This window comes from Suillus clintonianus (assembly GCF_016758775.1).
Source record: "Suillus clintonianus strain FC179 chromosome Unknown DEU56scaffold_30, whole genome shotgun sequence".
NCBI lineage: Eukaryota > Fungi > Basidiomycota > Agaricomycetes > Boletales > Suillaceae > Suillus > Suillus clintonianus.
This window is the reverse complement of record NW_024539254.1, coordinates 14189-34513: the sequence shown is the minus strand read 5'-3', so window position 1 is coordinate 34513 and position 20325 is coordinate 14189. Positions and strand designations below refer to the sequence as shown.

The following is a 20325-nucleotide window of genomic DNA, read 5'->3' as shown; positions in this document are numbered from 1 at the left end:
CTTCCCATACTCACGACTGTCTCTTTCCCGTAGATGACATCGATGATGTGGTCCGTATTGCACAAAATGGAACGCCATTCGCCCGAACGACAAGATACGATACCAGAGAAGGTCGTTTCATAGAGTGATGTTATCTTCAACTCATTGCAGAATCTCGCGTCCTTATCTTTGACAGCGCCTTCTAGATATCCAGGACGCATGATAACGTTTTTGCGATGACTCCAAGTCTCGGTGGCACACCTAGTGGTTCTAGACACTCAAAGCCATATAACATGGTCATCCGACAATTTTTGGCCCTCGAATGCTATATTCTCCTTCACACTGCGGAAACCAGATGGCTATGCGTACATACTACATGCAGTCGCCGATGATAGTCGAGAAGCACTCGAACCGATCCGACTGGAGCACGCCCTTCAATGTCCGAGAATCGCAAGAGCTCTGAGACTTCCGAAGGATCAGGTTTTTTATTCGTGTCTGGCACAAACGTTTGACAGCTCCTTCAGTTAGAAGGAGCATCTGCCTTCCTTCTAATAGTCTGGCTAGGGGGTACCTTGGATTGCAATTGAGTTTCGAAAGTGAATATTGTTTCACCTATCTATAGACTACGCTTATATATATACACATGCATAACCTATAGCGACGGTCCACGTGATTCAGGTCCAGACAAAATGACCTGATTTCTTACCGTCGGGTTCACCCAGTGGATGCTACTATCCGTTACACTCTATTCGTGACGGTCCGCAATTTCGTGATTTTTGTCTGCAGCCCTCATTTTTCAAGTAATTACTTAGCTACTTCACTGAGTATGTATTCTACGTACTATACTACCATATCCCAAGTGAAACAAAACAAATCCGTTGAGAAATGGTGGAGATCGTGTTTTTAGCGTGACAGCAGCAAAAATCACGATTCGATGTCACCTGCCGTGGCTGCCGACGTCGGACATTAAATTTAACAGTGTTTCATTGCAGCTGCAATCCGTGAGCACGTGAGCACGGCTAGTGTGACTGTCCGTTACTATTCGTGACATGAGTGTGACTCACGAAATTGCGGACCGTCACGAATAGAGTGTAACGGATAGTATCCACAGCCGGAGCCTTCATTCGTCTATAAAGGTCTGCCTAGGGGAGGCTGGTCCACCCTCAATTCGCAGAGTTGGCTCCGTTCCCTCATACTTTCATTCTACACCATAGTAAATAGCTTGTAAGTTTTGCATCTCTTCTTGTTTTGTTGTTGTGGAGGTTGAATTTGTTACTTATGCGATTTTGTTTTGCAGATATCATGGTTTCTACTCAGTACACTGACGGACGTCAAGAAAAACGCGTCGAGAACTATACCAAGTTCTGGCAAAAGGACCTTGGCAACGAGGGTGAAGTGGATAATCAAAACCGTGTTGAGAGCTACACCGACGTTGTAAATGGTATACCTCATGATGTTTTGAACGGTTTTTTGTTGTTAACAGAAGACACAGGCTACTACGATGGGGCGACGGAGCTGTATGAGTATGGTTGGGCCCAGTCCTTCCACTTCTCGCGATTCTACAAAGGAGAGGCTTTCGCAGCATCCTTGGCCCGCCATGAACACTACCTCGCAGCCCAAATGTCGCTTCGCCCTGGCATGCGCGTACTAGATGTTGGGTGCGGTGTCGGTGGTCCCGCACGCGAGATTGCTCGGTTTGCGGACGTCTCCATCGTTGGCTTGAACAACAACGACTTTCAGATCCAGCGCGCTCGGAAGTACACCCAGAAGGCTGGTCTTCAGGACCAAGTGAGTTTTGCCAAGGGTGATTTTATGAAGCTGTCGGAACAGTTTGGCGAGAACTCATTTGATGCTGGTGGGTGCTTGTGCAGTCTCGTGAAACATTGTTGAACTCAAACACATGGAGATCAGTGTACGCCATTGAAGCCACTGTTCATGCACCTACGTGGGAGGGGGTGTACGGGGAAATAATGAAGGTTCTGAAGCCTGGAGGAGTGGTATGTCAGTCATTGCCTTCGGGGTTCAATATATTAATCATCGGTTTACAGTTCGGCGTCTACGAGTGGTGCATGACCGACGCGTGGGATCCATCAATCCCGGCACACAAGGAACTCGCACATTCCATCGAGTATGGCAATGGTATCCCAGAGATGCGCCACCTGAAGAAAGCCCGTGAAGCCATGATCAACGTCGGCTTCACGATTGAGCATGAAGAGGATCTTGCTGAACGCCCTGATGAAGTTCCGTGGTATTACCCACTTGAAGGCGATATCTGGAAGGCCCAGACTGCCTGGGATTATTTCACCGTTTGGCGAATGAGCTGGAGCGGCAAGCTCGTTTCACACACCGCAATCAAGCTCATGGAGATGGTTAATCTTATGCCAAAAGGCACTCATGACGTTGGCGAATCCCTCAAGGTGGCTGCTGATGCGCTCGTGAAGGGTGGCCAGACCAAGGTAAGTTGGAGCACCTCTCTGTAGATCCGAACGAGGGCTTATCATCCTTTTAAAGCTCTTCACGCCCATGTACCTCGCAATTTGCCGCAAGCCCGCGCTTTCTGAAGGATGAGCTGCACACTTCACTGGACAATGCCACATATATATTACGTATATACCCGCTGCTAATACTTACCCTACATAGAACCATGCACGAATGTCTTTGACCTTGAGCTTGAACCTAAGGTAATCCGAAACCACAAATGATTAAAGAGTCCGCGCTAGTTCCGCACGGTGATAAGCATAGTCCCATTGGGAACGATCCTTCGGGCGTTGCCGAAGAAGGATGAGAATGAGAGCGAACCTTGTGTCAGCCTCACGATACGATGGCCAGCGATCCCAGGGTGAGCAAACCCAGGTTGCCCAAGGCTTACACCGACGAACAGCTCATCTTTCTGCGAAGTCACATAAGCGGCTTTGAGACACGTACTCGCGGGCATGTGAGAGGTGACGCCAAGAAGTTCGCGCTGGACCGCGCCAATGAGTTCCTTGTCCGTTTTGGCATGCCAGAGGACCTCCAAGGCATCGACGAAGCAGAACCAAGGTTCCGGGAGGTGAGGGCTGCTACCGCCGATGCTTAATTGAGGAAGTGAAAATGTATTGATGGTGGTGTATTGATCCTAGCAAATATACAATTGGTACAAGAATACCGTAGGCCGAGCGAGACGAAAGCTCGAGGGAAGAACGAGATCCAAGAAGCCAGCTGAGAAAGGTTTGGATCTCAAACCAGTACCACTTTCCTGATCCTTAGATCTTCATTATAGCCTCTGGGTCTCCTGGGCATAATAGCTTAACATGGAGCCCGAATCTCGAGACGCCAACGACTGTGTCGTATGCTGCCCAAAATGACATAGCCGCTCAGACTGCCAGCTCGTCGTCGCAACAGCAGCAATCTCAACAACACGTACCTCCGCCTCAGCCTACTGGCCATATACAGTTCAGTTTCCAGACCAACGTATCGGTACCTTCTGCGGCTACACTTGCTCTGAATGCTAGCCCCAACGCTCTGAGAGATGCGTTCCTCACACGAGGAATAGATGTTACGACGCTCTCATCGCTCATTCAGAGCTATGTCCTGTCACATCCCTCGCCGACTCCATTAAATCCCATAATCGACGCTCTTTTTGCAGCTGTCACTTCATCTCTCAACGCTCCAACGGCCTCACGGACCGCTTCAAATCACGACACGATCATAACGATCCTCCGTCGCTTCACTGAAGCATGTGGGTATTTCCCAGCGACCCTCATGCATGCGGGGGTCTCCGGCCCAGTTGCCGGCCCTCGCGCACTGCAGATGGCCATTCGTAAATCATCTGTGTGGTACCCGGTCCTTGCCCCGGCAAGTGGGACTTCTATGAGTGATGAAATGGAGCGTATTGCCGCAGACCGCCAAAAGCGCAAGGACTACATCCAATGGGCACAGATTCATGGCGCGGCGCTAGAGCTTGGTTTGTTGAGTTTCCGTGGCGACTACGCCAGCACGGCTGAATCACTGTCGGAACTGATGGCACGCGATGCGGTTTGGGAGGCAGACGAGGTGGAGTGGGTTGCAGGCATCTTTGTTCTGCAGTCTATCATCAGGACTGGGCCGTTGGCTCGGAAACATGAGTATGAGCAGCTGTTGTCGACTTACGAGGGGAGGTGGAAGGAGATTAAGGACGAGGCGCGACAGGCGCTTGTGACGGTATGTGATGTCCTAGCAACGCTGGAGGTTGACTGATGGAATTCCTAGGAAGTATTGTTAAGTGCTCAGCAGGATCTGGCTCATATGGACGAGGGACGCGTCTAGTGAGCTCATTCTTGCGTTGAGATAATATTTGATTCGAAGGGAATAATACTGAGGTACTTGTTATTAATGCAACGTCCTCGACTGCTGTCATCTAGTCGCGATCCTTTGTCGCTGTCTCACAAATACCATAACATGCCTACCATCGTGCCAGAGCTGGGATAAGGGGTCTCGGACTCGGAAGGGTTGGTTCGCATACGACTTGTCAAGTCCAAGGCACTAAATTTCGAATGAGCAAGTCAGCATAGATTGTTTGAAGCAGCTTCTTTAAGATCCCACCCCATGTCAATGGACTAAAATTGACTTTGTGAATGTTGTAGCTGTTTCCCCAGATTGATGAGAACTTGAATTTTTCGGTCGTTCGCTTGCTTACTCATCGCAGTTCGCGTTCCGTTCCTTGCTCATGTGCGTTCTACACTTTTTCTCAAGGATGACTCGAGACTGAACACGACTCGCTTTAAGAAGCTTCGTCACGGCTCGACTAATACCAGTAATTGCACGTCATGAAACTAGTCGTTATCGTGCCCTTTGCAGTCTCTGAAAGTTTTTCTTTGAGGCGCGTAATCCGGTTTCGCTGGAGGAGATGTAACACGTCGTCTCTAGCCTTATTTTGTCACTATGATCCTCCCATCGGTGCCGGTGACCCTTCGCTTCGCGGCGCCCAGATCTCAACTATGCGACTGAAAACTCAAATACGTATAGATACAGCGCGGTGATCCGAAGCTTATTCGATCTTTAAATGCCACGTTTTCCCGGCAGGATGTAACCTCACACGTGCTTATGTGCGTGGTATCGATGTCCTATCCATAGTAGAAGTTTCCCTGTGGAAGGGTAGTCGCCGATCATAGCAAAGAAGTCCGAATTCCATCCGATCAAAGCACGCCCTTCAATGTCCGCGAATTGCAGCACTTTGTGAATCGCTGTGACGCTTCCGAGGGCTCATGTTATTTTACACGCGTCTGGGGCGCGGATTGCCGGTACGGACATTGATTCGCTTGCCACCCGCATCACTTGACACTTTGCTCCGCTCAAGTTAGGATATCATAGTCGAAAAGGAAGGGGTCGTTGTAGGCAATCAGAAGGCCTGCGAATACTTCCTTACTTCGATTTGGTCTGCCTAAGGGAGAAGGGTTAGCCAAGTAGGTCCAACACCAGTAACCCGAACTGTGCTTACAAGAAATGGGAGGTATCCTTGTATGGATAGTGATACAGCCTCGGTCACGTGCAGCTGCAAATGGGGTCAACTTTCGGATGTAGAACTTCCAGTAGAAGAGGGCCTCGACAAGCTGCACGTTTTTAATATTCTCACAGCAGGCGGGAAGTGACCAGGTATGTCGAGTCTTCTATTGATGCACGGGGCAAAGAGGGCGTCAAGATAATTTTCAGTCGGTCATTTATAAAATATGCGCATGCGTCCCTTGCCTCCGCTCTTCCCATTTCTTCCTCCCGGGCATCGTATCCACGCGTGTGCAGGCATACGACAGTTCAGCCACTGACCTTAGGTGCGTTCGCGTCGTGCCCGAAAGCATGGCAAGAGACTGACTCCCTTTCTAGCACACACTATAAACTAGAACTAGAATTTATTGTGACAACCCCTTTCGCTCAAACCCGCTCTTTACTACTGCCATACAAATTTCAAAAGCAGTTTAAATGGACAACAGTCCCATGGACAGTAGCCCCAACTCAAGTAGTATCCCCAACAAGGTGGGATCTAGTAACCCCTCTAAATCCGCACACAATCGGTCTGACTTTCCTCATTGTCTGGACCACAGTTATCCATCTCGCTCGATTTCAGCAACGTCGACACCACTGCGGCCACCGATGACAACCAATCGTCCAACATTGTCTCCCCAAAGTCAGCATTGACCTTCGCAGCGGTATGGGACCCTGATGACGGGATGGTGACATTTTCCGGAACACGCCTACTCGATTCAAGCGACGACGAATATGAGAGTTCCTCCGGAGCTAGCACCCCTCCTGACGTTTCTGATGATGGTTTTTCTCAAGCCGTCAGCACCGATCACGACGGATATACATCGGAAGAGAACACCACAGCGACGATTGGAAGTTTCCAAGATACGTTCAAAGCCTTCCTCCATCGCGTTCCGCGGAATTCGAAGTTTTACAAGCAGCACAAGCACTCCTCCAATACGGTGGCATCCTCGACGCTGGATGGACTAGACGTGTACTCGCGAGACCCTATCCTACGGCCGTCACGCCAGTACCCATGTTTTGATAAGCTCCATGCAGAACCCTCTTCCTTCGAGGCGCAGCCTGCGTTCGCAGACATCTCTTTGGAGTCAGATCTTGTGTCAGATGAGGGGTTCTTCGAAAACATACCAGTCATAACAAAACGAACAGAACCAGTACGTCTATCGCCTTCCCCTCCTTCCCACATATCTATATCTCACCGCTGACGCAGAAATCACACTGGTCCGTCACGACTACCTCGACGTCTGCCTATGTCGAGGTCCCGCGTGTAGAAGAACAGAAAACGAAGGCGCCCGAGAGTCACGGTCGCGTACCGCCCCCATTATGGATAGCGGACAAGTACCAGCCATCGTTTAATCTCACCACTCCCCCAAATAGTCCACGTCGACGCTTGAAAAAACGTCGCCCGAGTGACTGTCCGTCTCCGGTTTCTCCAATATCGTATATAAGCAGTTCAGGCTCGACAAGTCCAATTTCTGCTAGTCCTGCTTCCACCCCGGCATCGCCTTCGTTCAGCGTGAAGTCCAAAAAATCTCGTCGTTTGACTAGACGGTCGACAGATGGTCGTGTGGCTAGAAGGTCGACAGACGACAGTTGGGTCTCCATTGAGATAACGCCATTCATCACGCAACGAGTCGTCGAGATGTAAAGGGACTCCGGGCTCTTCTCTGGCTTGAGAGTTCGATGTATCACATCCACGTCATCCTTTTGTGGTCTTCCTTTTTAATTATTGTGCTGCGAGCAGTTGCTACACGCTCATTGTGAACGTTTCTTTTCTATTGAATACTTTAGTTCACTTTGCAGACGCGCCTGATCCGCGCTTTTCATTCATATTCTTGTGAGACAGAGTCTCGCATAGGTGTTGACTCACCGCGTTTAGATATATGTATCATATTGTACACGACGGCCTCACCGTCCCGGGCCAATGATTGATGGTATATCATGATGATATTACAGCACAACAATATTCGGGTATGCACCCCGCAGAGATACAAGTTACAAGTCCAAGCGCTAGCGAGCCACTGGTGTGCCTCTTTTTAACCAGAACCTGCCCCACAACACTTCACGACCAGCCCTAGCGCTAACGCCGCGTAGATAACCATACATAGGCAGAATGCAAGGAAAGGCGAATAAGCGTGTAAACCGAGGAGTAACATGTATCGCGTGTATAAACGATAAGGAAAATCACAAACATAACAACATACATAGCCCATTCATCTATATCATGATGGGTAGTAGAGATCGTTATCCCAGTCCTCTGTGACGTGGGTGAGCAAGGTTGAAATAGAGAGGACGGATGAGATTACCTTCTGTGATTCCTCTCCATGCAAAGTAAAGAGCGACTACGCATGCGGTCTCTAGTATTGTGGCAATGAACGAGCCGTCAACTTTCATCGACGAGCCCTGCAGATAGGTACCAAGCGATCAGCAGGATCCGACGCATTAATCGTAATGCATTACGTACTCGACATATGATTTTGTTGAGCAAGAAGTAGTCGAGCTGGCTAAGCACGAAGAGGATGGCTGCGATAACATAGTACCAAACCGGTCGGATTTCGTTGAGAATCCCGAGGACAATGTACAGCATGATTCCGAAATAGATTAAAGCAGCGCTATAAAGATGGCCCAAAACAGTAAGTATAGAGAAAGCGCATGGAAGTCGCGCGACTCACACTCCTGGCCAGATACTGGTGAGGACGAAAAGTGGTATACTGTTGATAGATTGGGGTGGATTTGACGTTCCGATCACATGGGTAATGGTGAGTCCGACGTCCAAGGATATATAGGTTGTAGCCACAAAGAATGCGACGGAAATGATGGAGAAGGGCTGGGTGGTGTTCAGCTTGCTGTAGGTTGGGGAATGGAAAGGGACGCACTACTATTGAGCTCAGGGTGCCATCTTCCACAATTTGGGTGGCTACAATGGCATTGGCCAGCAACGTCCAGAATAATGTAGCGACGAGACCAGCATGTATGGCAGTAAGGACAACCAAGGCAGTTGTGCCCTGAGTAAGCAACGAGCCGGTCGTGATTAACTGGAATGGAAGGGTCAAGAGGTATAAGGCGAAGAATATCCGGAGTTCCACACGGCCTGGAATATAAAAGGATTAGTTAACAGGAACGGTGAACGAACGTCGAAGTGTGGGGATTATGGCGTGAGGATTCGGTTCGGGGAAGCAAGAAGACTGACCAACTGCTGCTTTACGCCTTCCAGTGAAGTAGATCAAAGCTCCGACAATGAAGATACTGAGACCGCAAGCAACGATATTGGCGATGTTGCCCAGAGAGCCGTTGGTGTTTAATTTTGGTATCCCACACTCTGGATTAACACCGACTGGGGCAGAGGCGGCGTTTTGGGATACACCAACCAAGACCGTTGGATCATTGGTTTGCAACTAATTGGGGGGATGAGCTTAGCCAATGTATATGGGATATGAAAGGATACTGACCTGACGATAAAAGAGATTACACCAGGTGTATGACGGTACCTGGGAGCAAAGAGCTTGAAAATCGCCAAATCGAGCCATCGGGGTTGAAGTGAGAAAGGGTGATGGTAGATGGTAGCGCGACAGGGGAGGATAGAGGTATACACGAAGTCTGGGGGAAACTGAATCGTGCAAGTCGTGCAAAGTGTCGTCAAGCAAGGAATTGAACTATCGTAAACAGGTCAATACAACAAGGTTCGGAACTTTACTCACAATGGTGAGAACAAAACACGCGGAAGGAATGGTCGAAACTGCTCCAAGCAAAGAATAAAACAAGGCTGCACGATGTAAGTCAAATCTGTGCAAGATCACTTTGAACAAAACAATTGGGAAACAAATCACAGAATAACTGCCACGACGGACGGGTGCGCTATTGTATTGATTAGGTAATGCATGTTGTGCTGGCTGGCTGCCCTCACCGTTGTCAAGCCAGGTGGATTCATATCACTTTGCCAAGATAAGGCTAGCATCACCACTTAACGCGTTGACGAGAGTGTGACAACTTGCGGTTCATACATCTTTCATTGTATCAAGGCAAGGCGATACAGTGAGTCGTGAACTACTAGTACTATCTCGGGAGTTTGCCGACTCATGTCACATAGTACGTGTTTGCTCGTCATCAGATCAGTACTTGGTCAGGGGATCAGTAAGCTATCAGCAGACGTAAGATATCGGCATAACATCCATGTCATCCAGCACCCGTAAGCATTGTCAACGTACGCGTCACGGAAATCTGAGTCATGGAACGGAAGAATCAGAAGGTTTAAATACAGCTGGGGTTGAATCAACAACTGCATATCATCATCACTTTCATCTCCAACGCCATGTCTAACGTCGTTCAGTACCGCTCCCTTGGCAAGACTGGTCTCAAAGTCTCCGTGCCAATTGTAAGTTGGTGAAATGCTTGTTGCCAATGCACAGCACTTATAATTCTTCTTAGCTTGGTGCGATGAGCTTTGGCACATCTAAATGGGCTGTATGTGATGATCTCCGATGTTTCATTCACTGCATTTTAAACCTCTTACAGTCATGGGTCCTTGACGAGGAACCCGCTATCGAACTCATGAAGGCTGCTTGGGACCTTGGCATCAACACCATCGACACCGCCAATATTTACTCAAACGGCGAATCAGAGGTTGTCATCGCCAAGTTCATCAAAAAGGTGTGCCTTACAGATGTCCTTAATCGATGATATCTCAAGTTTGATGGTATGAACTTCATAGTACAACATTCCTCGTCACAAGATCATAATCGCCACCAAGTGCCACGGTCTTGTCGCCAATGATCCTACCACTATGGCGTATTTCAAACCCGGCATGGAGCAGCTGCCTGAGTACGTCAACCAATCTGGTCTATCTCGCGCTGCAATATTCAACGCTGTCGACGCGTCCCTCGCTCGTCTCGAGACCCCATACATCGATCTCCTGCAGATCCACCGCTTCGACCCTTCAGTCACCCCTGAAGAGACCATGAAGGCACTTCACGACCTCGTGCAAAGCGGGAAAGTCCGTTACATAGGTGCCAGCTCCATGCGCTGTTGGCAGTTTGCCATGTTGAATGACACGGCCGCTCGTAACGGTTGGACAAAGTTCGTCAGCATGCAGGATGAGTATTCGCTACTCTACCGCGAGGAGGTGTGTCTTAAGTTATTTACAATTACGAAATTCGTTCTCCAGTTTAATGTCGCGTTTAGGAACGCGAGATGCTTGCTTATTGCAACTACAATGGTATCGGTGTCATTCCCTGGGCTCCTCTAGCTGCTGGTGTCCTCGCACGTCCCATTGGCACGGAGACGGCACGTCTCAACGCTACCAAGGGAACCCTTTTCGAGAAGAAGCTGACCGGTGGAGACGAGACTATCGTCAATCGCGTCGCAGAGCTCGCCAAGAAGAAAAATTGCAACATGAGCCAGATTGCGTTGGCCTGGGTCGCAACAAAGGTGTCGAGCCCTATCGTGGGTATAAGCTCTCTAGAGAGATTGCAGCAGAGTATCATAAAGGGAATCGAGCTCACCCCGGAGGAGATCTTGTACCTGGAGGAGCCGTTCGTATTCTACTTGCTTGGCCATTCGAGATGAGACTAACGTTTTCTTTCAGGTATGAGCCCAAGGCCGTCCGTGGCCACCTTTAAATGATTGCAGCCAACGTAGAGCGCCTACGTCAGCAAAAATCTGTAGCATTTTGTATTACCACCATCGCCGCGATGAACTGAGCAAAGAATGATTATTTTTGATGAATAGACAGGATGCAAGGCGTGCATCGTGTCGAACACACGTTCCAGGGTTTTAACAGTTGATAAGACTAGAAAGTGAGTGATTTAAAGTGACCAGCGCGGAAAGCGAAAGCAGATCATTCGCAGGAAGGGATCATACTCTTACCTGTGCATTATTTTCTTGACGGCCTCCATGACCATCTGGTAGACAAGAGCATAATAACGACGTCTGCTGCTTGGTAATTTTCCAAACGCTAGATTGACAATATCGGCTTCAATCATGGTGCTCATGACACAACTTCATCACGATCATGAATCCAAACCCATCAAACAAACTTCTGCTAGTATCGCCATACCCACTTATTAGCATGTACCCTTGTTGTCGAGGTCATCGTCAAAGCCAAAGGGAGAGTTTGCCAAGATTGTCAAAGCAGTTGTACATATGTAAGTGAGCGATCATATAGAGCTCATTTACGAGCAGTGAGAAAATGAACGTGGTCCCACTCACGCACATGGGCAAAGGAGCTTGACCAACATCTCTTCAGCGATTCACACCCTCCCATTGGAGAATATTACCGTTCCAACGAGTGATAGCCACTTGTGACTTTCGCATGAAGGTCTGGTTCGAAAGAACCGATCAAGGTCCGACTGATAACAGAGTACCAGAAACTGTTTCAACATTGCTGTAGTTGTCGTTGGGATAGTGCCAGGCTGACTCGCAATGGGGCGCCTTAGACGTGAGGTGAAAAAGACAGGTGGGGTATGCACTTTCAAACTTGCACTTAAAAAATTAATGCACAAAACTCCACATGATTGCGAGACACTAAGTAATCAATGAATCGTGTATGAACAAGGCAGACATCATTGAAGATAGTTGATGCACCGGATCTCCATTGCTTTTCAAATTTCCGACATTGCCTCCTGCTGCCCCATCATATTTGTCCAAGATCTGTGCGAATACCTCGGATGCGCCGCTCATATGCAAAATTCGGGAGATGCCTGCATGTAGTGCGATGAAATGAGGGTTAGGTAATGGCAAGTTTCGTGTGGGGGCATCGTGATTCCGGAAGGTGATAGTTTTACCGAGGAGCTCACGGTGTAACCACGCCCTGCTCCCAACCTCCTTGACTACATACTCGTTTTCTTGCTGGAGCGCTGATCAATACATTGTGAGGATGCAAGACTGCGGGCTCACCTCCGTCTGCTCCAGGTATATTTTCAGCTTATCAAAAATATCGTGGATATCGTGTTGGAGCATCATGCCATTGGAAGGGTCGTCTACAAGCCTTTCCATATTTTGAATAGTTTCTTCGGACATTCCTGAGTAATGCCGAATGATATTCCACGTTGCAGCTGCAGTATGTGCCTATATAATCTAAGGGTCAGAATTAATGATAACCCACTAGAGAAATCCTTACCCGGTCCATGGTGAAAACCCCGACAGCCCGTTTCATGATGTGCGCTCCATTCAAGGTTACATAACCCTGATCAAGACCAGCGGGCACGTGTGGTCCATCCCAGAGACCTGAAACAACACATCTATAGCCGTCCCGTCGATTAACCTGTTGGAAGTTAACACCAAAGCCGCTGTTCAACTGGTAGGACGTACATCTGTCCTGAATCTGCTTCTCCGTTCTGTACTGGCACTTACAAGGCTGTCATAGGTGTCGTCAATAGTCGGCGTGGCCTGTTCAGAATTCAGGTCCGATGATCGGTGGGTTCCGGCTGTGACTACCAGTGAAAAATCGTGTTAGTGTCCGCGGCAGATATTTCAATTTTTTAACGGACATGGCCATAGCAGATACATGAACCAAGTCCTCGCGAGGTTGACTTGGTCGTGGATCTCCGGACATGCGCAAATAGCACAGGCAGTGTAACGCTCAGAGGTTTCGCCACCGGTCCCGCGAGCGTTCCTCAGCATCGCGTCTAGAACCCTGGATGCGTCCACGTCGTGCACGCTTGGTGGAGTTGTGATCCATCTATTTTCATTCGTCGCTAGTTGCTCTATTGTTTGTCGAGCCTGTCCCACGTATGTCGCAGTGAACACGGTAGCGTTTTGCATGTTGAAATACACGTTCTCGTTGAAACTGATGACGGATTCAGGTTCGCTGATGGTCTCGCTCAAGTCGCTGGCGTCACTCGCGTTTCGTGAATGAGACATATTAGAGAAGTTAAAACAATATTGGTAGGATGGGTGGTTGTTTTGTGGTTTTCGAAGGGGTAGAGTCCATATTGAATATTGAATCGTCGAAGTCACAATTCGGCAAAGGCGCGGTTACTGGAATGGGTGGCTGTGCTTCTTTTTCTTTCTTTCCGTGGAATGGACTTGGGCGACACTTTTCAATTTTGCTGGTACTTGATTCTCCCGTTGCTCAGGAAAATACGCCAGCTCGTTTAACAGCAGGGAAACTCCCCAGGTATTGTTTAGACATGCTCGTCCCTTCTGACTCTTGTTCTAGGTCACATTCACACTCTTCATCACCCGTTGTACTCTCAATCATCATTCCCCCCCATGGCACTGTCAGCTCAATCGTACCCATTTATAATCGTTCGGCTTTTTTGTTTTGTTTTCGCCGGTTTGCATTACCTTGCGAATAAACCCGATTCTATATTTTACCTTCGTGTGCCAAATGAGTCGTGCCGTCCAGGAGTAGCAAACACCACAGGACGCTCATAATCTCGCATAATATTTGCGTGTCACTTTCACTGATGTGTTTGAAGTTCTCCCGCTAATCCTACTCAGTCATCTTTTGGTCACAGCGCTTAGTCTAATCGTACCAGCATCTATTGTGCTGAACAGCCCTCAACAACATGATTCAAATACACGTGCAGCCATCACCCGGCCCCCGAACCTCTTCTCCTCTCGGCTGAACTCCGTCCACGGTCCACATATCCCTACCCAGTCTTCTCCTACCACTCAATCTACCCACCACTAAGCCCATCCTCGATCCTCATCCTTTGGCTTCATAGTACCATCATGCCCGGCAGCGCAGAAAGCCAATCTATCAGACTTGAATGTATGTGGCTCCGTATCACCTTAGTATCTCTTTTGCGATCCTGACCCTCTATATATAGTTATCAGTGGACAGAATCTTCGAGTCCCTTCCTGGCGCATACCCGCAGGCATTTACATAGTATCTATCAATGTCGACTCGGGGAGACACTGGAAATCAGCCATCAGAGTCTTATCATCCAACAACTCTGTAGTATGGGGAGATACCGTGACTCTGTGAACTCCCTCGAATATTTCGGATACGATTCGAGAACTCATCTTCGGTTTACAGATCATCTCACGAGTCACCTGCACTATCAGTGGAGATCAGAGCGTCTTACGAGGTCAACCAAATGCTTGGCAATGGCGAAGTCATTGGGACACTTCAAACATCGTTGGATGAGCTGCTCGATCATGGAGATGAGACATTCGGTGAGCAACCCACTGCTCATTCCTGCACATCTACTCACATCCCGTAGAATTGTCCTTCCCACTTGTTCATGGTGTCAATCCTTCGCTCACGCTGAAGGCCGCTGTTGTACACGCTTGCGATAACCAGGACGGCGCACTATTTGACGTGAGTGATACTTACCTCTGATGGTAGCTCCTGCTGACGGAACACCAACTGTAGTCCCTCGTAGGCTGCGAGATTGCTCAGGAAACAGATGCGGGCCACGCACAATATGCCGAGTACAGCACCAGCAAGACGGTCTCTCACCTGAACGGTGCTGTAGAGCGTTTTCAGTTGGTTCTGGACCGCTGTCCGGTCGACCATCCTGACCACGCAGCAGCTCTCACCAACCTCGCGTGGGCCCGCCTTCACGGCTACATTCGAAACGATCTCCAAGACATTGATACCACCACTTCCCTCTTCCACGAAGCCCTTGCATTGCGTCCGCAGGGCCATCCCAACCACACATTATCTCTCTTACATCTCATTCTCGCATTGAACTGGCGCTACAGCAAGGAGCGCACCCCCGTCTTCATTCACAAATCCGTGCAATTGTGCTGCAAGTTACTGCCCCTCTGTCTAGAGGGCACCTACCTTCGTAGCATCGGCGTAGACAGTGCGGTCGATTATGTGATTACCGAATGCAACAAACTTCCGATTGATGCATCTGGCGAAGGCATCCACCTTCGACGAGTCGTGCTCGAGCTCTGTCCTCTGGGCCAGAAATACCGTCCAAGCGCACTTGACAAACTTTCATGGGCTCTCGGAACACGCTCTAAACAGCGCGGCAGCATTGATGATATAGATGAGAGCATACAACTTCTTCGTGAAGCCGTTTCTCTGTGCCCCGAGGGACATTCTGACCGCGGTGGTTACCTGAATAACTTGGCCCTCTCACTCCAATCCCGCTTTAATCACCAAGGCAAATCTCATGACCTCGACGAGGCCATCTCCATGCACGAAGAAGCGCTGCGCCTGCGCCCTGTTGAGCACAAAAACCTTGATTTCTCATTGGGCAACCTAGGGAGCGCCCTCCGCACCCGTTTCAACAAACGCGGTGACGTTGATGACACCAACCGAGCTGTCAGCCTCTTTCGCGAGGCACTGATGTTGCGCCCACCTGGGCATCCACGTCGTGACACCATGCTTAACAACCTTGCCCTCACGCTTAAAGAGAGATATGACACATTGCATGTCATTGAGGATCTTAACGAGGCCATTGATCTATATCGTGAATCCCTTCGGGTAAGGCCGCTTGACCATCCAGAGCGCCATCTAGTTCTTTCCAATTTGAGCTCAGCGCTCTGGTCTCGTTTCACGCAAGCTGGGAAGAATGAAGATATCGAGGAGGCCATTCGGCTCTGCCAAGAATCATTGGAGGCCTTACATTCACTACACCCGGACAGGTATTTCAGCTACATACACCTGAAGGATGCCTATGTGTCTCGTTATGAGATGGAGCACAACATCGCTGATTTGTCGCTCGCTGTGGAGAACTTCAGACTGGCGTCGAGACATCCTACTCAGGGCTTTCCAAATCGTATTGCAACAGCCCGGAAATGGGTCACCACAGCAGAGCAGCACAGTCATACATCTGCGCTGGAGGCCTACAAGACGTGTTTTGACCTTCTTAGCAGTCATTTGTCAACACGATCATCATCAATTTCACGGCGTGAAGCTGCCACTGCCTTCAACAATACCAGATCACTGCCTGTAGATGCAGCATCGTGTGCCATCCGTCATGACAATCTACGACGTGCAGTTGAACTCGTGGAGCAGGGTCGTGGGCAACAGTGGTCATTGGCCTCTCGCCTGAGGAGTCCGCTTGAAGACCTCGAGTCCACGAATCCAATCCTAGCTCACAAGTTCTCGGAGCTCAGCAATTGTCTCTCTGATGCTCAAGGTTCCACAGGCAGCACAGACAGAGCCGCTGCTGATCGGGCAGCAAGTGAGTATAGGAGACTTACAAGGCAATGGGAAGCTGTGGTAGCTGAGATACGTAATCTTAAAACTTTCTCGCGATTCCTGCTCCCGCCATCGTACACAGAGTTGCAAGCAGCAGCTCGCTATGGACCAATCATCATCCTCATCGCGAGCCAACACTCGTGCAGCGCCATCATTGTCCCGACGTCAGGAGAGCCCCATAATGTTCCCTTTCCATCTATCACTCTCGCAGATCTCGAGGATCTCAAGGATCGGTTCGCCAGGGTGATACCGCATGCATCAAAGATGGACCTAAAACAGCCGCGCAATGATCTGATTGTCCTCTTGCGGGCGGTATGGGACGGTATCATGCTACCCGTCGTCAACATACTCGAGCATACCCTCAACTTAAAGCACCAGTCTCGAATCTGGCTGTGTCCAACTGCGGCCTTCACATCCATTCCTCTCCACGCAGCTCACCCATTTCGAACGAAGGCAGATCACTCGAAGGAGCCATGCCTAGAGGATCTCTACATCTGTTCTTATACGCCGACACTTTCGGCGCTGATTAGGTCTAGACAGATGATGAAGAAGCATGTGCCTCCATCCTTCGTGGCGATCGGACAGGGTCAACCGGGTGGAGGGAATGGCAAGGCGCTCTTGGCTGTCGACGGTGAGCTCGAGCTTGTCCATAAGCTTGTCCCCACGACGGCCAATCGTTTCACTGTTTCTGGCGACGCAGCCACACGGGCAGGTACACTCGAAGCCCTGGAACAGAACACTTGGGTGCACCTCGCATGTCACGGCAAGCAGGACCACAACCAGCCTTATAATTCTCATTTTGTCATGAAGGACGCACCTCTCACGCTGCTCGACATCATGGAGAAAGATATTCCGCACGCTGAGTTCGCGTTCTTGTCGGCGTGTCATACCGCCGTCGGCGATAAGGAGACGCCCGACGAAGTCATCCATCTTGCAGCTGGACTTCAGTTTTCGGGGTTCAAGAGCGTCGTTGGCACGCTATGGGAGGTCGATGACGCTGTCGCAAAACACGTTGTTGAAGCTTTCTACGAGAACATGGTCAACCATGTAGAGGATGGCGGGTTCATGGACTGTACGAGGGCGGCCTGGGCACTCAACCGTGCTACTCACGCTGTGAAGACGAAAGTGCCGCTCGAGCAGAGGATGGTTTTCATACATATTGGTGTGTAGTTCTACCTACGTCATATTGTTTCGTCTGGTATATATTCGCGAGTCATTCGTCTGCGACCCTCTTTCATCCTGCTTTCTTGTCGACATGACCCTGATATTCTTGTGCTCCCGTTATCTCGTTTTCATGTTCATCACAAAATTTATAGGTTAGCGTAGATCAGGGCCCGCGCCCTCTGAAGTTTATCTGCTGGGTTATTGCCGGACAACCATCTATACTTAATTAAATCGTCAAATTTTCAAATCCCACTCCAACTCAATCTCTGTTTTCATTCAAAAACAGTACAAATAGCCTATGTGGACTCGGACTTGGACCTGTGCGGCGCGAGCGTGCACGTCAGCAGTGGACCTCGACATATGAGAGCGTCAATATGGGCATCGGGCGATGGATGTATACGCTTCCTGACGCTTGCCATCAAGAACCATCGACAACGTCACTCAGAAACCTGCTAACCTTAGACTTTCTATTCATCTCAATTGGTTCACGCTCGATGAGTTAGCAAGTACTACGCAGTACGGTACGTTACACTCACCAAGATTTACTAAAACTCGGAAATGACACTAATGCATCCTGCTTCCAGGATGCTTTGTTCTTGGCATTTTTCCAGTTGTCCTTACACCACGGCTTATCCAGCGGATCCGCTGTAGATGTTCTGGTACCCTACCTATGGTATCATGAACCACGGCGCCCACACAAGTCAACGAGCAGATATTAGATCACTAGAAGGGTCCGTCAATCCTGATTGACATACAGGTCAATCGCCGTCGATGAACAAATCCACTAAGGTCATTGTCCGTAAGTTTAAACACCCCATCATCTCGACCCTGACCCACAGGAGCGTAGAGGACTATATTTCCTAGCGCAGTAATGTTTCAACCTGCATATGGAAGCACAATTCAGATTATTCGAGTAGGTGAGTCTTCGCCCAGGTTTCGAACTTGACCGGTAGACCTTCCCTTTCAAAAGCACACGATGGTCCGAGCGAACACGACACACCCACTTTCAAGACTGGCATGGCTATAAAAACTATTTCAGAGCGACTTGTCTCATAACTCGGATATCTTATTTTTCTGTTCGCTCATCTCGACATTCACGACACGAGTCCGACAACCTCCATAGCTCCTACCGCAACCTGCACCATGACTTCTTCAGACTCGGAGCCCGCAGAATTCATTATACCCGACTTCTTCAGCGATTGCTGCTACCCCATGCGACTAAACCCTCACCGTGATCCGGTCTCTCTTGCTTCCACACAATGGCTTTGTGACGAAGCACATCGAGTAGAGCTCGATATTACTAAATATACCAGCGTGCGGGCAGGTTGGTTCGCTTCACCTTGCTACACTGACGCGGATGCTTTCCATCTCAAAGTCTGCTCGGACTTCCTGAACTGGTCGTTCAAATTAGACGACTGGCTCGAGATCGATAGGTTCGATGTTAATGATTCGTGTGGAGTACGTGATTGCTGCATGGCTGCGTTCCGTGATCCCATCAACTTCCAAACGGAAAGATACAGTGCAATGACGTGCAAAGCGTGCGTCTGTTTTTTCCATCACACACACACGCTCTGAGCATCTTATGGTCTTCAGATTCTTCGGTTGTTTTAGGGAGACTGGTGGCCCTGGCTGCACCGAGCGCTTTATCCACACAATGGACGTGCGGTTCATCTCTGCAGCTAAGGATGTGGACAACCGCGCCAAGGGACATGTCAACGACATAGAATCTTACATCGAATTGAGGCGCGACTTGAGCGGCTGCAAGGCTTGTTTTTCCCTCATCAAATTCGTAAGTGGGATTGATCTCCCCGACGAAGTAGTCTCGGATCCGGTTATCATGGCCCTGGAGGAGGCTACCAATAATTTTGTTTCTTGGTCCAATGTAATGCCCTATTATGTCGTCGACGCAGGGACAATACTGACTTCGTTGCTGATAGGACATTGTCTCCTATAACATGCAGCAATCTCACCGTAGCACGCATAATTTGGTTGCTGTGCTCATGGTCGACCAAGGTCTAGACCTGCAAGGTGCTGTGGACTACTGCGGCTGGCTTTGTAACATTTCCCTCCAGCGCTTTGAAGAAAACCTCGCTATGCTCCCCTCGTGGGGGGATGTGGTTGACAAGCAGGTGGCTACCTACGTTCGAGGACTGCAGAGCTGGATTACTGGTTCACTGCACTGGACCTTCGAGTCCCGCTAATTCGGAAACGATGCGCATATTGTCAAGCGGGAGAGAATTGTGAAGCTACTTCCCAAGCGGCCTTTGTAAAGCCTCTGTTCTATGTGAGTTTTTTCCACTTCCTGCGTTGCATGATTCTGATTGCGACGACTCGTATTATAGAAGGCTACCATTGTTATCTATGTCTTATTATGAAGCTGAATATTGATTACCTCTCCGTCTGCCATCTTCTTGCGATTGTGTACCTTTTTGTACAAGTTGAAAACAATGTATCGTGTTCATTTGGTTCCCTTTGGACGACACAAGATGTCAGTGGGCGTGCAGGTGCCAATTGTCAAAAGCAGAATCAAAAACGTTTCAAGGTTGTAGACAGAATTTACATTGATGAAGTCACTAGCGCTGTAG

The 20325-nt window shown here is 49.2% G+C and overlaps 8 protein-coding genes across 8 annotated transcripts; 6 read left to right on the top strand and 2 right to left on the bottom strand.

Moving 5' to 3' along the window:
- The first annotated feature begins 1056 nt into the window (after nucleotides 1–1056).
- On the top strand, nucleotides 1057–2748 carry DEU56DRAFT_800207 (S-adenosyl-L-methionine-dependent methyltransferase). The gene is made up of 6 exons (XM_041353073.1): nucleotides 1057–1203; nucleotides 1277–1420; nucleotides 1472–1834; nucleotides 1891–1976; nucleotides 2028–2435; nucleotides 2491–2748. The coding sequence occupies exons 2-6, from the start codon at nucleotides 1282–1284 to the stop codon at nucleotides 2545–2547; spliced, it is 1053 nt and encodes a 350-aa protein (XP_041209041.1). The 5' UTR covers nucleotides 1057–1203; nucleotides 1277–1281; the 3' UTR covers nucleotides 2548–2748.
- Nucleotides 2749–2757: 9 nt separating this feature from the next.
- Nucleotides 2758–4307, top strand: DEU56DRAFT_323226 (uncharacterized protein). Its single transcript, XM_041345662.1, has 4 exons — nucleotides 2758–3028; nucleotides 3099–3186; nucleotides 3239–4158; nucleotides 4207–4307. Exons 1-4 carry the CDS (start codon nucleotides 2801–2803, stop codon nucleotides 4261–4263), a joined length of 1293 nt encoding a protein of 430 aa, XP_041209040.1. The 5' UTR covers nucleotides 2758–2800; the 3' UTR covers nucleotides 4264–4307.
- A 1162-nt stretch (nucleotides 4308–5469) lies between these two features.
- DEU56DRAFT_323248 (uncharacterized protein) lies at nucleotides 5470–7373 on the top strand. Its single transcript, XM_041345663.1, has 4 exons — nucleotides 5470–5762; nucleotides 5815–5964; nucleotides 6033–6626; nucleotides 6683–7373. The coding sequence occupies exons 2-4, from the start codon at nucleotides 5911–5913 to the stop codon at nucleotides 7118–7120; spliced, it is 1086 nt and encodes a 361-aa protein (XP_041209039.1). The 5' UTR covers nucleotides 5470–5762; nucleotides 5815–5910; the 3' UTR covers nucleotides 7121–7373.
- Nucleotides 7374–7400: 27 nt separating this feature from the next.
- DEU56DRAFT_800192 (chitin synthase III catalytic subunit) lies at nucleotides 7401–9193 on the bottom strand. Its single transcript, XM_041353072.1, has 8 exons — nucleotides 9171–9193; nucleotides 8922–9109; nucleotides 8663–8867; nucleotides 8349–8563; nucleotides 8145–8299; nucleotides 7937–8084; nucleotides 7779–7875; nucleotides 7401–7729 (listed from the first exon to the last, which is right to left on the bottom strand). Exons 2-8 carry the CDS (start codon nucleotides 8997–8999, stop codon nucleotides 7695–7697), a joined length of 933 nt encoding a protein of 310 aa, XP_041209038.1. The 5' UTR covers nucleotides 9000–9109; nucleotides 9171–9193; the 3' UTR covers nucleotides 7401–7694.
- A 701-nt stretch (nucleotides 9194–9894) lies between these two features.
- DEU56DRAFT_800185 (NADP-dependent oxidoreductase domain-containing protein) lies at nucleotides 9895–11158 on the top strand. The gene is given in 6 exon segments (XM_041353071.1): nucleotides 9895–9933; nucleotides 9945–9947; nucleotides 9988–10119; nucleotides 10181–10591; nucleotides 10651–11000; nucleotides 11054–11158. The coding sequence occupies 6 exon segments, from the start codon at nucleotides 9907–9909 to the stop codon at nucleotides 11085–11087; spliced, it is 957 nt and encodes a 318-aa protein (XP_041209037.1). The 5' UTR covers nucleotides 9895–9906; the 3' UTR covers nucleotides 11088–11158.
- Nucleotides 11159–11923: 765 nt separating this feature from the next.
- Nucleotides 11924–13479, bottom strand: DEU56DRAFT_800175 (uncharacterized protein). The gene is made up of 5 exons (XM_041353070.1): nucleotides 12957–13479; nucleotides 12778–12899; nucleotides 12587–12730; nucleotides 12364–12534; nucleotides 11924–12315 (listed from the first exon to the last, which is right to left on the bottom strand). Exons 1-5 carry the CDS (start codon nucleotides 13327–13329, stop codon nucleotides 11992–11994), a joined length of 1134 nt encoding a protein of 377 aa, XP_041209036.1. The 5' UTR covers nucleotides 13330–13479; the 3' UTR covers nucleotides 11924–11991.
- Nucleotides 13480–13802: 323 nt separating this feature from the next.
- DEU56DRAFT_901060 (CHAT domain-containing protein) lies at nucleotides 13803–17746 on the top strand (the record flags this gene model as incomplete). The annotated part of the gene is made up of 5 exons (XM_041356534.1): nucleotides 13803–14185; nucleotides 14244–14397; nucleotides 14453–14592; nucleotides 14640–14737; nucleotides 14792–17746. The coding sequence occupies exons 1-5, from the start codon at nucleotides 14146–14148 to the stop codon at nucleotides 17744–17746; spliced, it is 3387 nt and encodes a 1128-aa protein (XP_041209035.1). The 5' UTR covers nucleotides 13803–14145.
- A 1447-nt stretch (nucleotides 17747–19193) lies between these two features.
- Nucleotides 19194–20099, top strand: DEU56DRAFT_322931 (isoprenoid synthase domain-containing protein). The gene is made up of 3 exons (XM_041345660.1): nucleotides 19194–19622; nucleotides 19678–20024; nucleotides 20083–20099. Exons 1-2 carry the CDS (start codon nucleotides 19323–19325, stop codon nucleotides 19939–19941), a joined length of 564 nt encoding a protein of 187 aa, XP_041209034.1. The 5' UTR covers nucleotides 19194–19322; the 3' UTR covers nucleotides 19942–20024; nucleotides 20083–20099.
- The last annotated feature ends 226 nt before the right edge of the window (nucleotides 20100–20325 follow it).